Source organism: Staurois parvus, unplaced genomic scaffold (genome assembly GCF_062004578.1).
Source record: "Staurois parvus isolate SC_StPar_1 unplaced genomic scaffold, SC_StPar_1.0 ptg001769l, whole genome shotgun sequence".
Lineage (NCBI taxonomy): Eukaryota > Metazoa > Chordata > Amphibia > Anura > Ranidae > Staurois > Staurois parvus.
In genome coordinates, this window is record NW_028319565.1 from 93,204 (window position 1) to 107,436 (window position 14,233).

The following is a 14,233-nucleotide window of genomic DNA, read 5'->3' on the forward strand; positions in this document are numbered from 1 at the left end:
AAAATTGTAATATTTCAAATATATGTCAATATGTTTGGGAAGAATATTTTTTATATTTCAATGGTTTTTATTAATTTTAAACAGTATAAAACAGAGGCAACAAAACACACCCACGCAGGGGCTATCAATTGCACCGATAAAAAAGGCAAAATAGAGCAGACAACGCTCTAATTCCAATAAGGCAAAACGTATGCCCACGCAGGGGCTATCAATGGCACATAGGTTACAATAACATCAGTGAAACTCTGACTAACACAACTAAAGGCAGCTGTCCACTGTCACACCAAAACAAACAAAAAAGAGAGAAGAAAAGCAGAGAGGAAAGAGAAAAAAAAAAAACACACACACCAAAGAGCAGGGGTCCACGAGCGCCAATACCAAACTCTATTACCTCCCCACACTGGCCGGGGGGAGCGCGGGAAAGGCGTATTGCAACCACGGCTCCCATACTTTCAAAAATTTATGTTGAGAGTCGTTGCATATACTCGACATCTGTTCGTCGAGCATCATAGTAGTCATACGATCACGCACCCCCTGAAAAAGTACAAACGGACTCTTCCAGGCTTGAGCAATTGTCCTAGTGGCCGATAAAAACAAATAGGAAGCCAACCGCTGCTGACGAGCCAAGAGGCCCGGTATGGGGCAATGAAGCAAAGCATACCGAGCATCCCGGCGTATGGAGAGATGGAACAAAGTGAAAAGGAGGCCAAACACACGAGACCAAAAACGAACCAACCTCGGGCATGACCACCAGATATGCAGTACATCGCCACGATGGCCACAACCCCGAAAACATCGAGCACTACAGGCAGGGTTAGCCTGGGCCAGACGAGCCGGAACCCAGTACCAACGAAACAATACCATGTAGGCTGCTTCCAGCGTGGTCGTATTAAATGAACATTTAGCTATTAGTGACCAGGCCTTATTCCAGTCCTCCGGATCCACAGCCACTCACAGGTCGCGTTCCCACTGAGCAACATATGAAAGAGAAGTGTGCGACGAGCGTCTGTTCAAAGCTGCGTAAACAAGGGAGATAAGGCCCGGGGCACCTGGGCGCTGCTGGCAAAGCCGTTCAAAGGCAGATTTCTGATATGGGAAAGCAGAAGTGGCCCTCAGCGAGAGTAGCCAGTGCCGCAATTGAAGGTACCGGAAAAATTCCGCTGGGGGAACATCTCGAGACTCCCGAAGGACATTCCAGGTGGGAAAGGACCGAAAAATCAAAAAGTGTTGCACCTGTGAAAAACCATGAGCCACCCACCAAGAAAATGCCCTCGGGTGATCTAGACCCGGCGGGAAAAGAGGGTTGTTAACGATTGGAAGCAAGGGCAAGAAGGGTGACATCAGGCCACTGGTGTAACGTACCAAGTCCCAGACTTGTAGGCCATGGAGCAACATCGGACTCAGCGCCATAGGGCGCAGGGCAGGGGGAAGCCGTCGACAGTGCGATAGGGGCACAATTAGGTAGTTCCAGCAGAACCCAGAGAGGAACATCGGAGGAAGCGTGCAACATAGACAGCGGGGCAATCTGGCTCGCCTGATAATACTTAGTTACATTAGGTACCCCAAGACCACCCTGGAGTCTATGAGCAAAAAGCGTATTTCTAGAGACTCTGGGGTGTTTATTGGCCCAGATAAAATGCATAAACTTCGCCTGAAGCAACCGAAGAAAATGAGGGGGAACCCGCACTGGGAGGGTGCGAAAATAATATAACAATTTCGGCAAGATGGTCATTTTCACTGAATGAACCCGTCCTATCCAAGACAGGTGCGGAAATTGCCAGGAATGCATAAGAGAAGATAAAGAGCTAAGCAAAGGATAATAATTTGCAGCAAAAAGGGAGTCATAGGTGGGGGTCAAGCGAATGCCCAAGTATTCAAGAGAAGAGGAAGCCCACCGGTAAGGGAAGTGGGATTGTAGGCGCGAAACCAAATCTGAAGCCAAAGTAATATTGAGAGCGACGGTTTTATCCAAGTTGATACATAGACCTGAAATCAAGAAGAAGCGCTCAAGAACCCGTTGCAAGTTAGGAAGTGTCGTCAGAGGATTAGTAAGGGTCAAGAGGGCATCTGTCAGGGCAGGGGCCGAGGAACGGACAGGCAGGCCAAACAATGTAACGCACTGGCTGACGACAACCACCACCCACAGACCGAAGTCCCTCAGGGCGCGGAGTCTAAGTCCCAGGCTGCCCTTCACCAGGGCCCCTGATGGTGGGGATGGACTTGACGCAGCCAGGAACCAGGTCACGGCCCCCGAGACACCTCAGCTGCAGTAATGGCCGCCGCCAATGGCGTGTAGCTGGTGGAAAAGACAAAAGAGTAGTCAGACAGGCCGAGTCAACAACAACGGGACAAAACGGTACAGGACAGCAGACGAGAATCACAGGTCACGAGCCGGGTTCAGCAACAGAGGGTCAGATCAAAAGAGAGCGCAAAGAATAGTCGAGTAACAAGCCGAGTCAGAATCCAGGAGCGTCACGAGAGTCAGAACAGAGTAATAGCAACACAAAGACACAAGTGCAAAGAGCATGTGCGGACCACAGGCTTATATGTCATCAGCCACACCCCTCTGGGGATGGACCTCAGAGACCTGAAGGCATAAAAGGATTCCCACCATGCTCAGCAGAAATCCAAGATGGACGCCAGCACATGGAGTAACATAACCTCAGGGAAAAGGTAGGACCTTGACAGCATCATCCGCAAAGAGGCTCAGCTTAAACTCCTGTCCCGCGTATGGAACCCCCGATACATTGCAATTGGTCCGGAGCGCTAAAGCCAGTGGCTCAAGCGCCAGGACAAAAAGCGCCGGGGACAGCGGACAGCCCTGCCTTGTCCCTCGCCCAACAGGAAAGTGATCCGAAAAATACCCAGCGTATTTAACGGAGGCCGAAGGAAAGGAATACAAGGCCTGAATCCAAGAGAGAATAGAATCCCCGAAACCCCAACGACGCAGCACAAACCGCAGATATTCCCAGGATAGAGAATCAAAAGCTTTATATATGTCCAAGGACAGTAAGAATCCTGGGATTTTCCGTTGTTGCAGAAAATGTATAAGATGGACCACCTTACGGACGTTATCACCCGCCTGCCTCCCGGGGGCAAACCCTACTTGGTCCCTGTGGACCAGGCTACACAAATATTTATTGATGTGAAAACTAAGGATCTTGCCCAATATCTTCAGGTCTTCATTAAGAAGAGAAATAGGCCGGAAGGCTTGCGGTTCCTGGACATCATCAGTCGTTTTAGGAATCATAGAGATATGTGCCCTAAGTGGGTCCGGAGAGGGCAAGGAGCCCTGTCGTAACTCATTGAAATAGGCCACTAAAAAGGGCGCCAATAGGGCTGAGAATTTTTTATAATAGAGACCAAAGAAGCCGTCGGGACCTGGGGCCGCAGAGGACCGTAAAGATTTGATCGCTTGGAGCACTTCCGGTATGGTGACACCAGCGTTGAGGGCCGCCTGTGCTGCCTCGGTTAATCCAGGAAGATGGAGGTCTTGAAAGAATGCCTCTGCCTGGGCCACAGGGAAGGGATCTGGGGCAGCATAGAGGCGCGAAAGGAAGTCCGAGAATCGGGAAACAATCTGCTGGGGATTAGAAGTACAGCCACCCGTGGAAAGTCTAAGTCGAATCGGTTTATGGGGTTTCCCCACAGAATTGAGTTTCCTGGCTAGCATGGGACCGGGCTTATTAGCACAGGAATAGAATTTATGTCTGGTCCAACGCAGGGCCCTCTCGGCCTCCGAAGAGGCGAGGAGGTCCAATTCTGTCGCCAAAGCGTCCCGAGCGCGTTTATGGGCCACGGATGGAGCTGACTTCCAACGCGCATACGCAGAGGCCAGGAGAGAATGGAGCTCCAAGAGTCGGCGTTCCCGCTCCCGCTTCCGAACTGCAGCCAATTGTATAACATGACCCCGCACCGTGGCCTTATGCGCTTCCCATGGGGGCACTGCTGAAGAGACCGATCCCGAGTTTTCCGTAAAATATGTCCGTAAAAAGAATTCTATTTGTTGGCAGGTAGCCTGAGTGGTCAGCAAAGAGTCATTGATGCGCCAATGAAAAGGGCGCCGTTCTGACCCAGAAAGGGCAAGGAGGAGTACCAAAGGATCATGATCTGACCAGGGTGAGGAGGGAATAGTGATCCGCCGGACCGAGGGGAGCTGCTGGACCTGCATTAATATATGATCAATTCTGCAAAAACTGTCATGAGGATTGGAATAGAACGTAAAGTCACGTTCAGTTGGATGAAGTTCCCTCCAGACATCCGCTAGTCCCGCCGTCTGCAAAAGAGAGCGCATACGTTCCTCCAGCACCAAGTCATGAGAGGGAGTCGCTCCCCGTGCGTAGCGCCTATCCAATGTGGAATCCAAGGTAACATTCGAATCCCCCATAACAAGAAGAAGACCTTTAGAGTGTCGAGAAACAATGGTGCAAAGATGCGAAAAGAATTTATGCTGGAAACGGTTAGGCGCGTAGTAAGAGACAAAGGTAACCTCCTGGTCCCAGAGGGTGCCTTGCAGAAGCAAATACCTGCCCGTGGGGTCCGCTATATGCCTAGAACAGACAAAGGGGAGATTGCGTTTAAAAGCTATCAGAACACCCCAACGCTTCTCAGGAGCCGAGGCCGTGTAAAAGATGGGACAGAGAGGTGAAAGATAACGTGGAGCGGAGGACTGGGAAAACCTGGTCTCCTGTAGACATACCACATCAATTTGTTGCGATTTGAGGTGATGAAAAACTTTAGCCCGTTTCTGAGGCGAATTGAAGCCTTGAACATTTTGTGAATGTATTTTCAAAAGGGGCGAGGCCATGGCGGTATCAACGCAACACGCTCAGCAGAAAAAAGCCCAAAGCAGCCAGCAATTTCCACTCCCAATGGCGATCGGACCATGGCATCCCGGAACCCTGCAGAAAACAAAAAACAGAGAAAAAGAAAAGAACAAAGAAAAAAGGAAAAAGACACAAAAAGTATACACAACAGTGCAATCGTGTCACACCAATGGTGACGTGCATCCTACACATGAAGGATACAGTTAGGGGTAACTCTACCACCGGACATATGGCTGCAAATGAAAACATCAAAACAGAAGCCCTCGGGCAAAAAGGCAATGAACATAATATAATATAGTAAAACTTAATAAAACTAAAAGTCCCAGGAGCAGGGACCTCCGCGATAACCTCCCCATAGAAACCCGGATAACCATAGGGGCCAACCCCCTTCCACCCTGCCAGGCCCGCCGGGTCAGCCTCCCACCCCGGAGCCCAAGGAAACCATCACCCAATGCCACCAACGTAGACCCAATTACCATCATATGGACCCAAAATAGGTTACGGCAGCAAAAAGTCCCGATCCTTAAGTCCAGGAAAAGACCCCCCCCCAACCCGGGATGTAACCCAAAGGAGCAAGCCGGGGCAGTCCCAACCTAGAATGTCGACAAACCGGGAAGACCCTAAGGCCAAACTCACGATCTCGTCAGGGTAGTCCCTCGATGAAACGATATGTGGGAGTTCCAAGGCGCATCTTCAGCCTGGAGAAGAACAGGAAGGACTTGATTGCGAAGGGGTCTGAGGGAGAGCCCCCCTCCTGTTGGACGACCGCTCCCAGATGCGGCCCAAAGGAGGAGGCCTCGCCGAGGATCCAGATGAATGAGCTGGGCTCCGATCAGCAGCTTCCGGCGAGAGAAGATGTAGAGATTCCAGGAGAGAATGGGCCTCCTCCGGCGTAGCCACAGAATGACTGCGGCTCTGGTAGGTGAAGGTGAGGCGGAACGGAAAGCCCCAGGCGTATTTAATTCTTTGTTTCACCAGGACCGAAGTGAAGGGCTTCAACTGGCGGCGTTTCTGGAGAGTGGTCTGAGAGAGGTCCGCGAAAAGCTGGTAGTGGTGCCCCTGGAAGCTAAGATCAGGGTTATTTCTGGCCGCCAAGAGGATAGTTTCCTTAGTGCGGTAATAAGTAAACTTGATGATAATGTCCCTCGGGGGCCCATCCGGTCGTCTGGGGCCCAAAGAACGATGTATGCGGTCAAATTCGAGCCGGTCAGTGGGAATAGCGGGTGTCAGCTCCTGAAACAGAGCAGTAGCAGTGGAGGTAAGATCCGTGACCGTTTCCGGGATACCCCTTAACCGCAAATTGCCGCGGCGGGAACGATTTTTGAAATCCTCAAGCCGCAGTAGTGCGTCCGCCAATTCCTTCTTAAGGTCGCACAGGTCCTGTTCGTGATTTTCAATGACCGTGGCCGCAGCATCCATTTTACCCTCGAGATCATTCGTTCGATTGCCCAAATCCCGAATTTCCCGCGAAAGATGATCGGCCAGCTTGGAGGTAGCGGAGGACAATTCTGATTGCAGCATACATTTGAAGCGGCGCAGGAGCTCAGCATCCCTCAGGGATGGAAGGTGAGCCTGCCGGGATGGCTCTGAATCCAGGTCTTCCCCACTGCCAGGATCCATCTCACCTGCAGGTAGGGATGGCAGGGGACCCAAACTTGCAGCCAGGGCTTCAGCTGTTGTCCCCGGCGGGAACCACGAATCCGCGGCCGGGGTCCTGGAAGCCTCCGGCGGCCGGCCCAAAATCGAGGCCGCGGCTTCACCCGCGATCTCCGGCGGGTAGGCCGCAACTTCCCGCACGGTCCGCCGGGTGCTGGAGGTGCGGGCGGGCGGCCGGCGGTTTTTTCCCCATCAGGGTGCTGGAGGGACAGGGGGCCAGGGAGGAAGCGGAGGGACCCCCCCTGAAGGTCAAAAATCGGCCGATATGTCCGGCAGCCGAGACAGAAAATTATTAGGCAGCCATCCTGGCTGCTGCTGGGAAGAATATTTTTTAAATATATTTCAGATATATTTTTCTTCCATGTGGGCATATCTAACATGCATATGGAGTTATGGATGTGAGGCTTTTGTGATGTGAAAACAAACAAAATAACACCGTGGGTAACGTACTCATACAGCCATCTTTGCGGTTTAAAAAAAAATTGTATTCTGGTGGCAACAGTTGTGTAGATGGCTTTAAAAGTTGTATGTGGGATGTAATGAAGTGCTGATATGATCACATTTATCTTGTGGATTTATTATAAAGTTCATTTATTTATGATCAGTATGGAGTGATTTGGTGTACAATTATAAAGGATTGGATGTTTTATATGGAGTTCCCCTGTACCACACACTGTATTTTACTGGAGGAAATGTAGAAATATCTTACATCCGTGTTTAAAACTTCCCGAGATTGTAGTTCTACCAGGATGGAATGAGGGTTCATGTTCTCCAGGATGTAGGTCAGATCATCTCTGTAATACTCGTATATCCTCCTCAGTGATGGATCGTCATACTCAGACAGCTGACGGTGGAAGTTTCTGTTGTTATCTAGAAAAGCAGAGAGAATCACATTTTCTGGCCTTCCTAAAACCAGCTTTATAAATGCTGTGAATTTACTTCCACCGCAAACTTTTACTTCTATGCTGGATCAATGCTCTGCAATCGGAGGGATGTAACAAAAGATAGGCCCGCAGCCAAAAAAATTAAAAATAAGTGCAGGGAGGACATGACTAGGGGGAATAGAGGGACAACAGAGGGTTAAATGATGGGTAGGAAGTTTGTGGGGATTATGGCTTACCTTATTGGATGAGGGATGTTGGAGAGGGTCTCCCTGGGAGGAAAAAGAGTGTCTGACCTCAGGAAGTCCAGTGGGGGGATTTTGGAAGAAGAAGAAGCTTCCCACCCTCCCTCCCCTTTGTGCTTTGGTTTGGATTGCCACGGCAGCCTTGGCGGTGGTTGGTCTCTGGAGGAGGAAAGAATTCTGGATGGAGACAGATTCGGGACCCATCAGTGGTATGGGGACCTCGGTACATTCCAAGGGGTTAACTCGGAATAGGTAAAATGGTGGTCACTGCGGATAAGTAGGGTTATCTCTGAGCCGGTGTGTTGCGGCTGGGGATAAATACGATTGTCCCTGAGCCAGTGAATTACAGCTGGGGATAAGTAGGATTGTCCTGGAGCCGGTGGGTTGCGGATGGGGATAAGTAGGATTGTCCCCGAGTTGGTGGTTGCGGCTAGAGATAAGTAGGATTGTGGGTTGCGGATGGGGGCCTAAGTTGAAGGAATGTTTTCCGCAAAAGTGAAGTTGGGTTTATGGCCCTCAAATGACCTCCACGGTTTTCCTCTGTTTATAATTTGGAATGTTATGTTATTTATGGTGAAATTATTTATTGGTTAATGAAAGGCTGCTATGGCCATTTTGACTCCATAAACTTGGTTTGTGTATTTTGTATATCTGGGTCGGTGGAGGGTGGGGCCTAGCAGGCTGGGTTAGGTTGGAAGGCGTATATTCTACCCTTGTCATGACATTTCTATAAGGAGCACAGGAGGTGGGGATCACTATAAGGACCATTACATGAATTGCCCTGTGATTGGGGATTTATATTTGTACATCCCAAGCCAACCAACTATGAATCCTTACTGATCTACGGTTTTGCTTACCATGATTATGAAAAATAATTGTGTGAGACTAAGGCAAGAAACATCTGGAAATTGCAAGAATGGAACGCGTGCGCAAAATCACGTATATATACACGTGAATTTACATTTCCGGGTAGGGGGCACATGCGAACGCCATGCGCAACCTACCCGTGCCAACATTTGTGACCTTGGGTGTCAATCACCAGGTCCCGCCCGGTTATTACTCTTCGCCGCCCAGTGATTGCCGAGTATCTCGAATAGGGGGAGAACTGTTTGTACCCAAAACAGTTCTTTCCCCTGTCAGCTCCTGCACACTGCTTTGCATGGCTCTGCATAGCACAGTAAAGCACACACACAGCGCAGTATTTAAAACAGCACACAGTTAACCCTTTGATTGCCCCAGATGTTAACCCCTTCCTGCCCATTGCCATTAGTATAGTGTCAGTGCTTTTTATTAGCGCTGATCACTGTATTGGTGTCACTGGGGATGTCAGTGACACCAAGTAAGTTCCCCCCAGTGTCAGAATGCCAGCCGCAGTCCTGCTATAAGTTGGGATTTGCAGGCTGGCTGGCAAGTTAGAGCTGGGAAATTTTTTTAGGAGGGGTGGGCTCCCTCAGGTCCAGATAAGTTTTAGATATGGACATTATTAGCAGGGGTTCCCTGAAACTGGAACATTATTACATTATTTCAAGGGTTCTTCTGTGTTTAAAAGGTTGAGAAAGGCTGATATATATAAAAGGCAAACCATGACTGATCTCTTGATTATCGGGAACGATGACTCTTCTCTGGTGTCCCAACAAATTTTTGAAGGCCCTTCTGCAACTCTCCTCCATCTTTTTTACTTGCTCTTAGTTCGTTTTGCAGCCGAATTTCAGTCATGCCACGGAACACCTAGACACAGAGATACATTGTGACTAATGGCTACTAGGTTGTCCAGATCCCCCAGAAGAAGTAAGATGTCTGAGACTTCATTTCCTGATACAGATTAAAATTTCTATGAAACTTTTTTTTTTAATAAATATATATCCAAAACTAAAAACCGGAGAAAACAGCTTTTACCGAACTCCAGGCAGATATAGTAGACAGAAAATAGAGCTCTGTAGTTATTTACACTCGTCCATCATTAAATGAACATCTTAAATGCAAGCAATGTTGTAAGTAAGAATTGAAACAAAACATGAAACTTTGGACTCTTCAAACACTAAATTAAAAATTGCATATCTGTACTAATAGACTCCTGATGTGTCACTCCTGCTGTGCTATGATAGCAATAAAGATAAACACAAATTCAAAAATTTAACCACTTGCCCTCCTGAGGATTTCTCCCCCTTCCTGACCAGGCCATTTTTTTTACAGCATTGCGTTACTTTAACACAATTGTGCGGTCATGCAACACTGCACCCAAATGAAATTTAAGTCCTTTTTTCCCCTTTAAAAAAAAACACAATATTTTTTAACTTTTTGCTATTAAACATGTCCAGTAAAAAAATATAAAAGATGAAATCATACATGTTGAACGTATCCCCCCTTTTGTATTATACATGGAGATCATATCCCCCCTTATGTATGATACATGGAGATCATATCCCCCCCTTACGTATTTTACATGGAGATCATATCCCCCATTATGTATTATACATGGAGATCATATCCCCCTTATGTATTATACATGGAGATCATATCCCCCCCCTTATGTATTATACATGGAGATCATATCCCCCCTTATGTATTATACATGGTGATCATATCCCTCCTTATGTATTATACATGGAGATCATATCCCCCCCTTATGTATTATACATGGAGGTTATATTCCCCTTATGTATTATACATGGTGATCATATCCCCCCTTATGTATTATACATGGAGATCATATCCCCCCTTATGTATTATACATGGAGATCATACCCCCCCTTATGTATTATACATGGAGATCATATCCCCCCCTTATGTATTATACATGGAGATCATATCCCCCCTTATGTATTATACATGGAGATCATATCCCCCCCTTATGTATTATACATGGTGATCATATCCCCCCCTTATGTATTATACATGGAGGTCATATCCCCCCCTTATGTATTATACATGGAGGTCATATCCCCCCTTATGTATTATACATGGAGGTCATATCCCCCCTTATGTATTATACATGGAGATCATATCCCCCTTATGTATTATACATGGAGATCATATCCCCCCCTTATGTATTATACATAGAGATCATATCCCCCCTTATGTATTATACATGGAGATCATATCCCCCCTTACGTATTATACATGGAGATCATATACCCCCTTACGTATTATACATGGAGATCATATCCCCCCTTACGTATTATACATGGAGATCATATCCCCCCTTACGTATTATACATGGAGATCAAATCCCCCCTTATGTATTCTACATGGAGATCATATCCCCCTTATGTATTATACATGGTGATCATATCTCCCCTTATGTATTATACATGGAGATCATACCTCCCCCTTATGTATTATACATGGAGATCATATCCCCCCCCCTTATGTATTATACATGGAGATCATATCCCCCTTACGTATTATACATGGTGATCATATCCCCCCTTATGTATTATACATGGTGATCATATCCCCCTCTTATGTATTATACATGGAGATCATACCCCCCGTATGTATTATACATGGATATCATATTCCCCTTATGTATGTATACATTGTGATCATATCCCCCCTTATGTATTATACATGGTGATCATATCCCCCTTATGTATTATACATGGAGATCATATCCCCCTTATGTATTATACATGGAGATCATATCCCCCATTATGTATTATACATGGAGATCATATCCCCCCTTATGTATTATACATGGTGATCATATCCCCCCTTATGTATTATACATGGAGATCATATCCCCCTTATGTATTATACATGGAGATCATATCCCCCTTATGTATGTATACATTGTGATCATATCCCCCCTTATGTATTATACACGGAGATCATATCCCCCCTTATATATTATACACGGTGATCATATCCCCCCTTATGTATTATACATGGAGATCATATCCCCCCTTATGTATTATACATGGTGATCATATCCCCCCTTATGTATTATACATGGAGATCATATCCCCCCTTATGTATTATACATGGAGATCATATCCCCCCCTTATGTATTCTACTGTTTTGTGCTAAAACGTTTACATACCCTGACAGAAATTGTGAAATGTTGGCACGGATATTGAAAATATGACTGATCGTGCCAAAAAATGCTCTTTTATTGAAGGATGATGATCATATGAAGCCATTTATTATCAAATAGTTGTTTGGCTCCTTTTTAAACCATAATGATAACAGAAATCATCCAAATGGCCCGGATCAAAAGTTCCCCTCCCCTGGGAATGTTCAGCCTTGGTATAGACACACAAGGTGACACACGGGTTACAATGCCAATTAGAGGTTAATGTCCCACATCTGTGGCTTTTTAAATTGCAGTTAGTGTCAGTGTATTATTATTATTATATTGAGTTTATATAGCGCCAAAGTGTTTGCTCAGCACTGTACAATGGGGGGGGGGAACAATACATGAAACAGTACAGCAACAACAAACAGCACACGAGGGGTTAGAGGGCCCTACTCTTTCGAGTTTACAATCTATTATAATCTATAAATAGTCAATGAGTTTGTTAGCTCTTACGCGGCAGCATTGACTAGGCTAGATACTGAGCCATGGGGATCAGAAAAAAAAAAAGTCCTGCGTAACAAGGTAATGGAACTTTATACAGATGGAAAAGGACATAAAAAGATGTCCAAAGCCTTGAATATGCCAATCAGTACTGTTAAATCACCTATTGAGAAGTGGAAAGTTCAGCATTCTCTTGATACCAAGCCAGAGGATGAGAGTTACAAAAACTATGAAGCATGTCACAGAAATACTCCCATTCCATACAGGAGGTACTGGAGCAGGAAAACTACAATACTTTATACCAGTAAGAATACAGATTGCAGTTCAGTAACCCAGACCCACAGAGTGATTCTAAACCACACAGATCCCTTCTATTACACATCTGGAGGATCCCCCTTCCTCGTGTAATACTATATCAGTATCCTATATACAGTGTTTGTGGTGGAGGGTTGGCGGACTGCACTTGGTGGCGCCTTCTCAATCTTTTTTTTTTTCATATGTAACATTGGAGACTCGCTTCTGCTCTACCCTGAAGGCTGCCTTGAAGTACTAACCGTCATGGTGCCCCTGTGGATCTTCTGCTGGACGTAGCAGTGGTCTCTCTTTCCCTCCCCCCTTCACCTCCTTACCCTCCACCCATAGTGGGAATATGGAGCTGACAGTGGACATCTAACTTGAGCCAACTCATCTCCATGTATGCATTGTAACTGTAATGTCTGCCTTCATTTTGTAAAGCGCTGTGTAAACTGTTGGCGCTATATAAATCCTGTATAATAATAACAATATCAGATATATAGGGTAACATTTAGCCTTACCTTCCAGGTCCGACTTATTTCTTGAGACATTCAGGCTGTAGAAAACAGAAACTATGTTGAATATTGGGTGTGGTGGAGACGTTGTAATGTAACTAAGGTGCTTTCGACTTCAAACAGGAAAGACTACATTTTGATATTCTAAAAAGAGACCAAAGATCCTCCCCCTTTGTCATCTCAATGCCCTTGATGTCTCCTGATGTAAGGGGGGCACTCTCATGGGGACATTTGATGTAAAGGGGGCACTCTCATGGGGACACCTGATGCAAGGGGGCACTCTCATGGGGACACCTGATGCAAGGGTGCACTCTCATGGGGACACCTGATGTAAGGGGGAACTCTCATGGGGACACCTGATGTAAGGGGGCACTCTGATGGGGACACCTGAGGTAAGGGGGGCACTCTGATGGGGACACCTGAGGTAAGGGGGGCACTCTGATGGGGACACCTGAGGTAAGGGGGGCACTCTGATGGGGACACCTGAGGTAAGGGAGAACTCCGATGGGGACTCTTGATGTCAGGAGGCACTCCAATAGGAACACCTTATGAAAGGAGACACTCTGATGGGGACACTTGATGTAAAAGGACCCCCTGATAGGGACACCTGATGTAACGGGCACTTAAAATTCACAATAGATATTGTTGGAATGATTTGGAAGTTGTACATTGCTTATTTTCTACAGCTCTAAGTTGACTACATATACATCAGGATCTTAGTCACAGCACAAACATGAAAATCTGACTTATTATTATTATTATTATTATACAGTATTTATAAAGCGCGAATAGTTCGCTCAGCGCTGTACATTACAAAGGGGGACAGAACATGTGACAGAACAATACCAATACAATGCAAAACATGAGGGGATTGAGGGCCCTGCTCTTTCGAGCTTACAATCTAGGAGGGAGGGGATAGTGGTACAGGAGGAGAAAGATGTGGGGGATGGAGTGGTAGGAAGAGTGGAGGAGGTCGGCAAGTTAGCAGGGGGTGGGGTAGGCTTCCCTGAAGAGATGGGTTTTCAGGGTGCGCCTAAAGGAGAGGAGAGTAGGTGATAATCTGATGGGTTGGGGCAGGGAGTTCCAGAGGATGGGTGACACCCTGGAGAAGTCCTAGAGGCGGGCATGGGAGGAGGAGACCAGGGAACTAGAGAGAAGGAGGTCTTGTGAGGAGCGGAGTGTGCATGCTGGGCGGTACTTAGATATTAGGTCAGTGATGTAGTTCGGGGCAGTATGGTGGACGGCTTTGTACATCAGTGTTAGGATTTTGAATTTGATCTGTTGCGCAATTGGAAGC

General features: G+C 46.7%; 2 protein-coding genes across 2 annotated transcripts in view; both read right to left on the bottom strand.

Annotated features, from left to right (window-relative positions):
• LOC149434337 (NACHT, LRR and PYD domains-containing protein 10-like) overlaps positions 1-13,044 on the bottom strand; it is a 61,094-nt gene extending 48,050 nt beyond the window's left edge. The window contains exons 1-3 of the mRNA XM_089663799.1: positions 12,943-13,044; positions 9,191-9,336; positions 7,192-7,352 (exon numbers count right to left, since the gene is read on the bottom strand). Coding sequence (XP_089519925.1) covers positions 7,192-7,352; positions 9,191-9,278 — 249 coding nt within the window. The 5' untranslated portion in view covers positions 9,279-9,336; positions 12,943-13,044. The remainder of the gene's footprint in view (positions 1-7,191; positions 7,353-9,190; positions 9,337-12,942) is intronic.
• LOC149434336 (NACHT, LRR and PYD domains-containing protein 3-like) overlaps positions 1-14,233 on the bottom strand; it is a 319,711-nt gene that overhangs the window by 91,340 nt on the left and 214,138 nt on the right. The gene's annotated exons all lie outside the window — the stretch shown is intronic.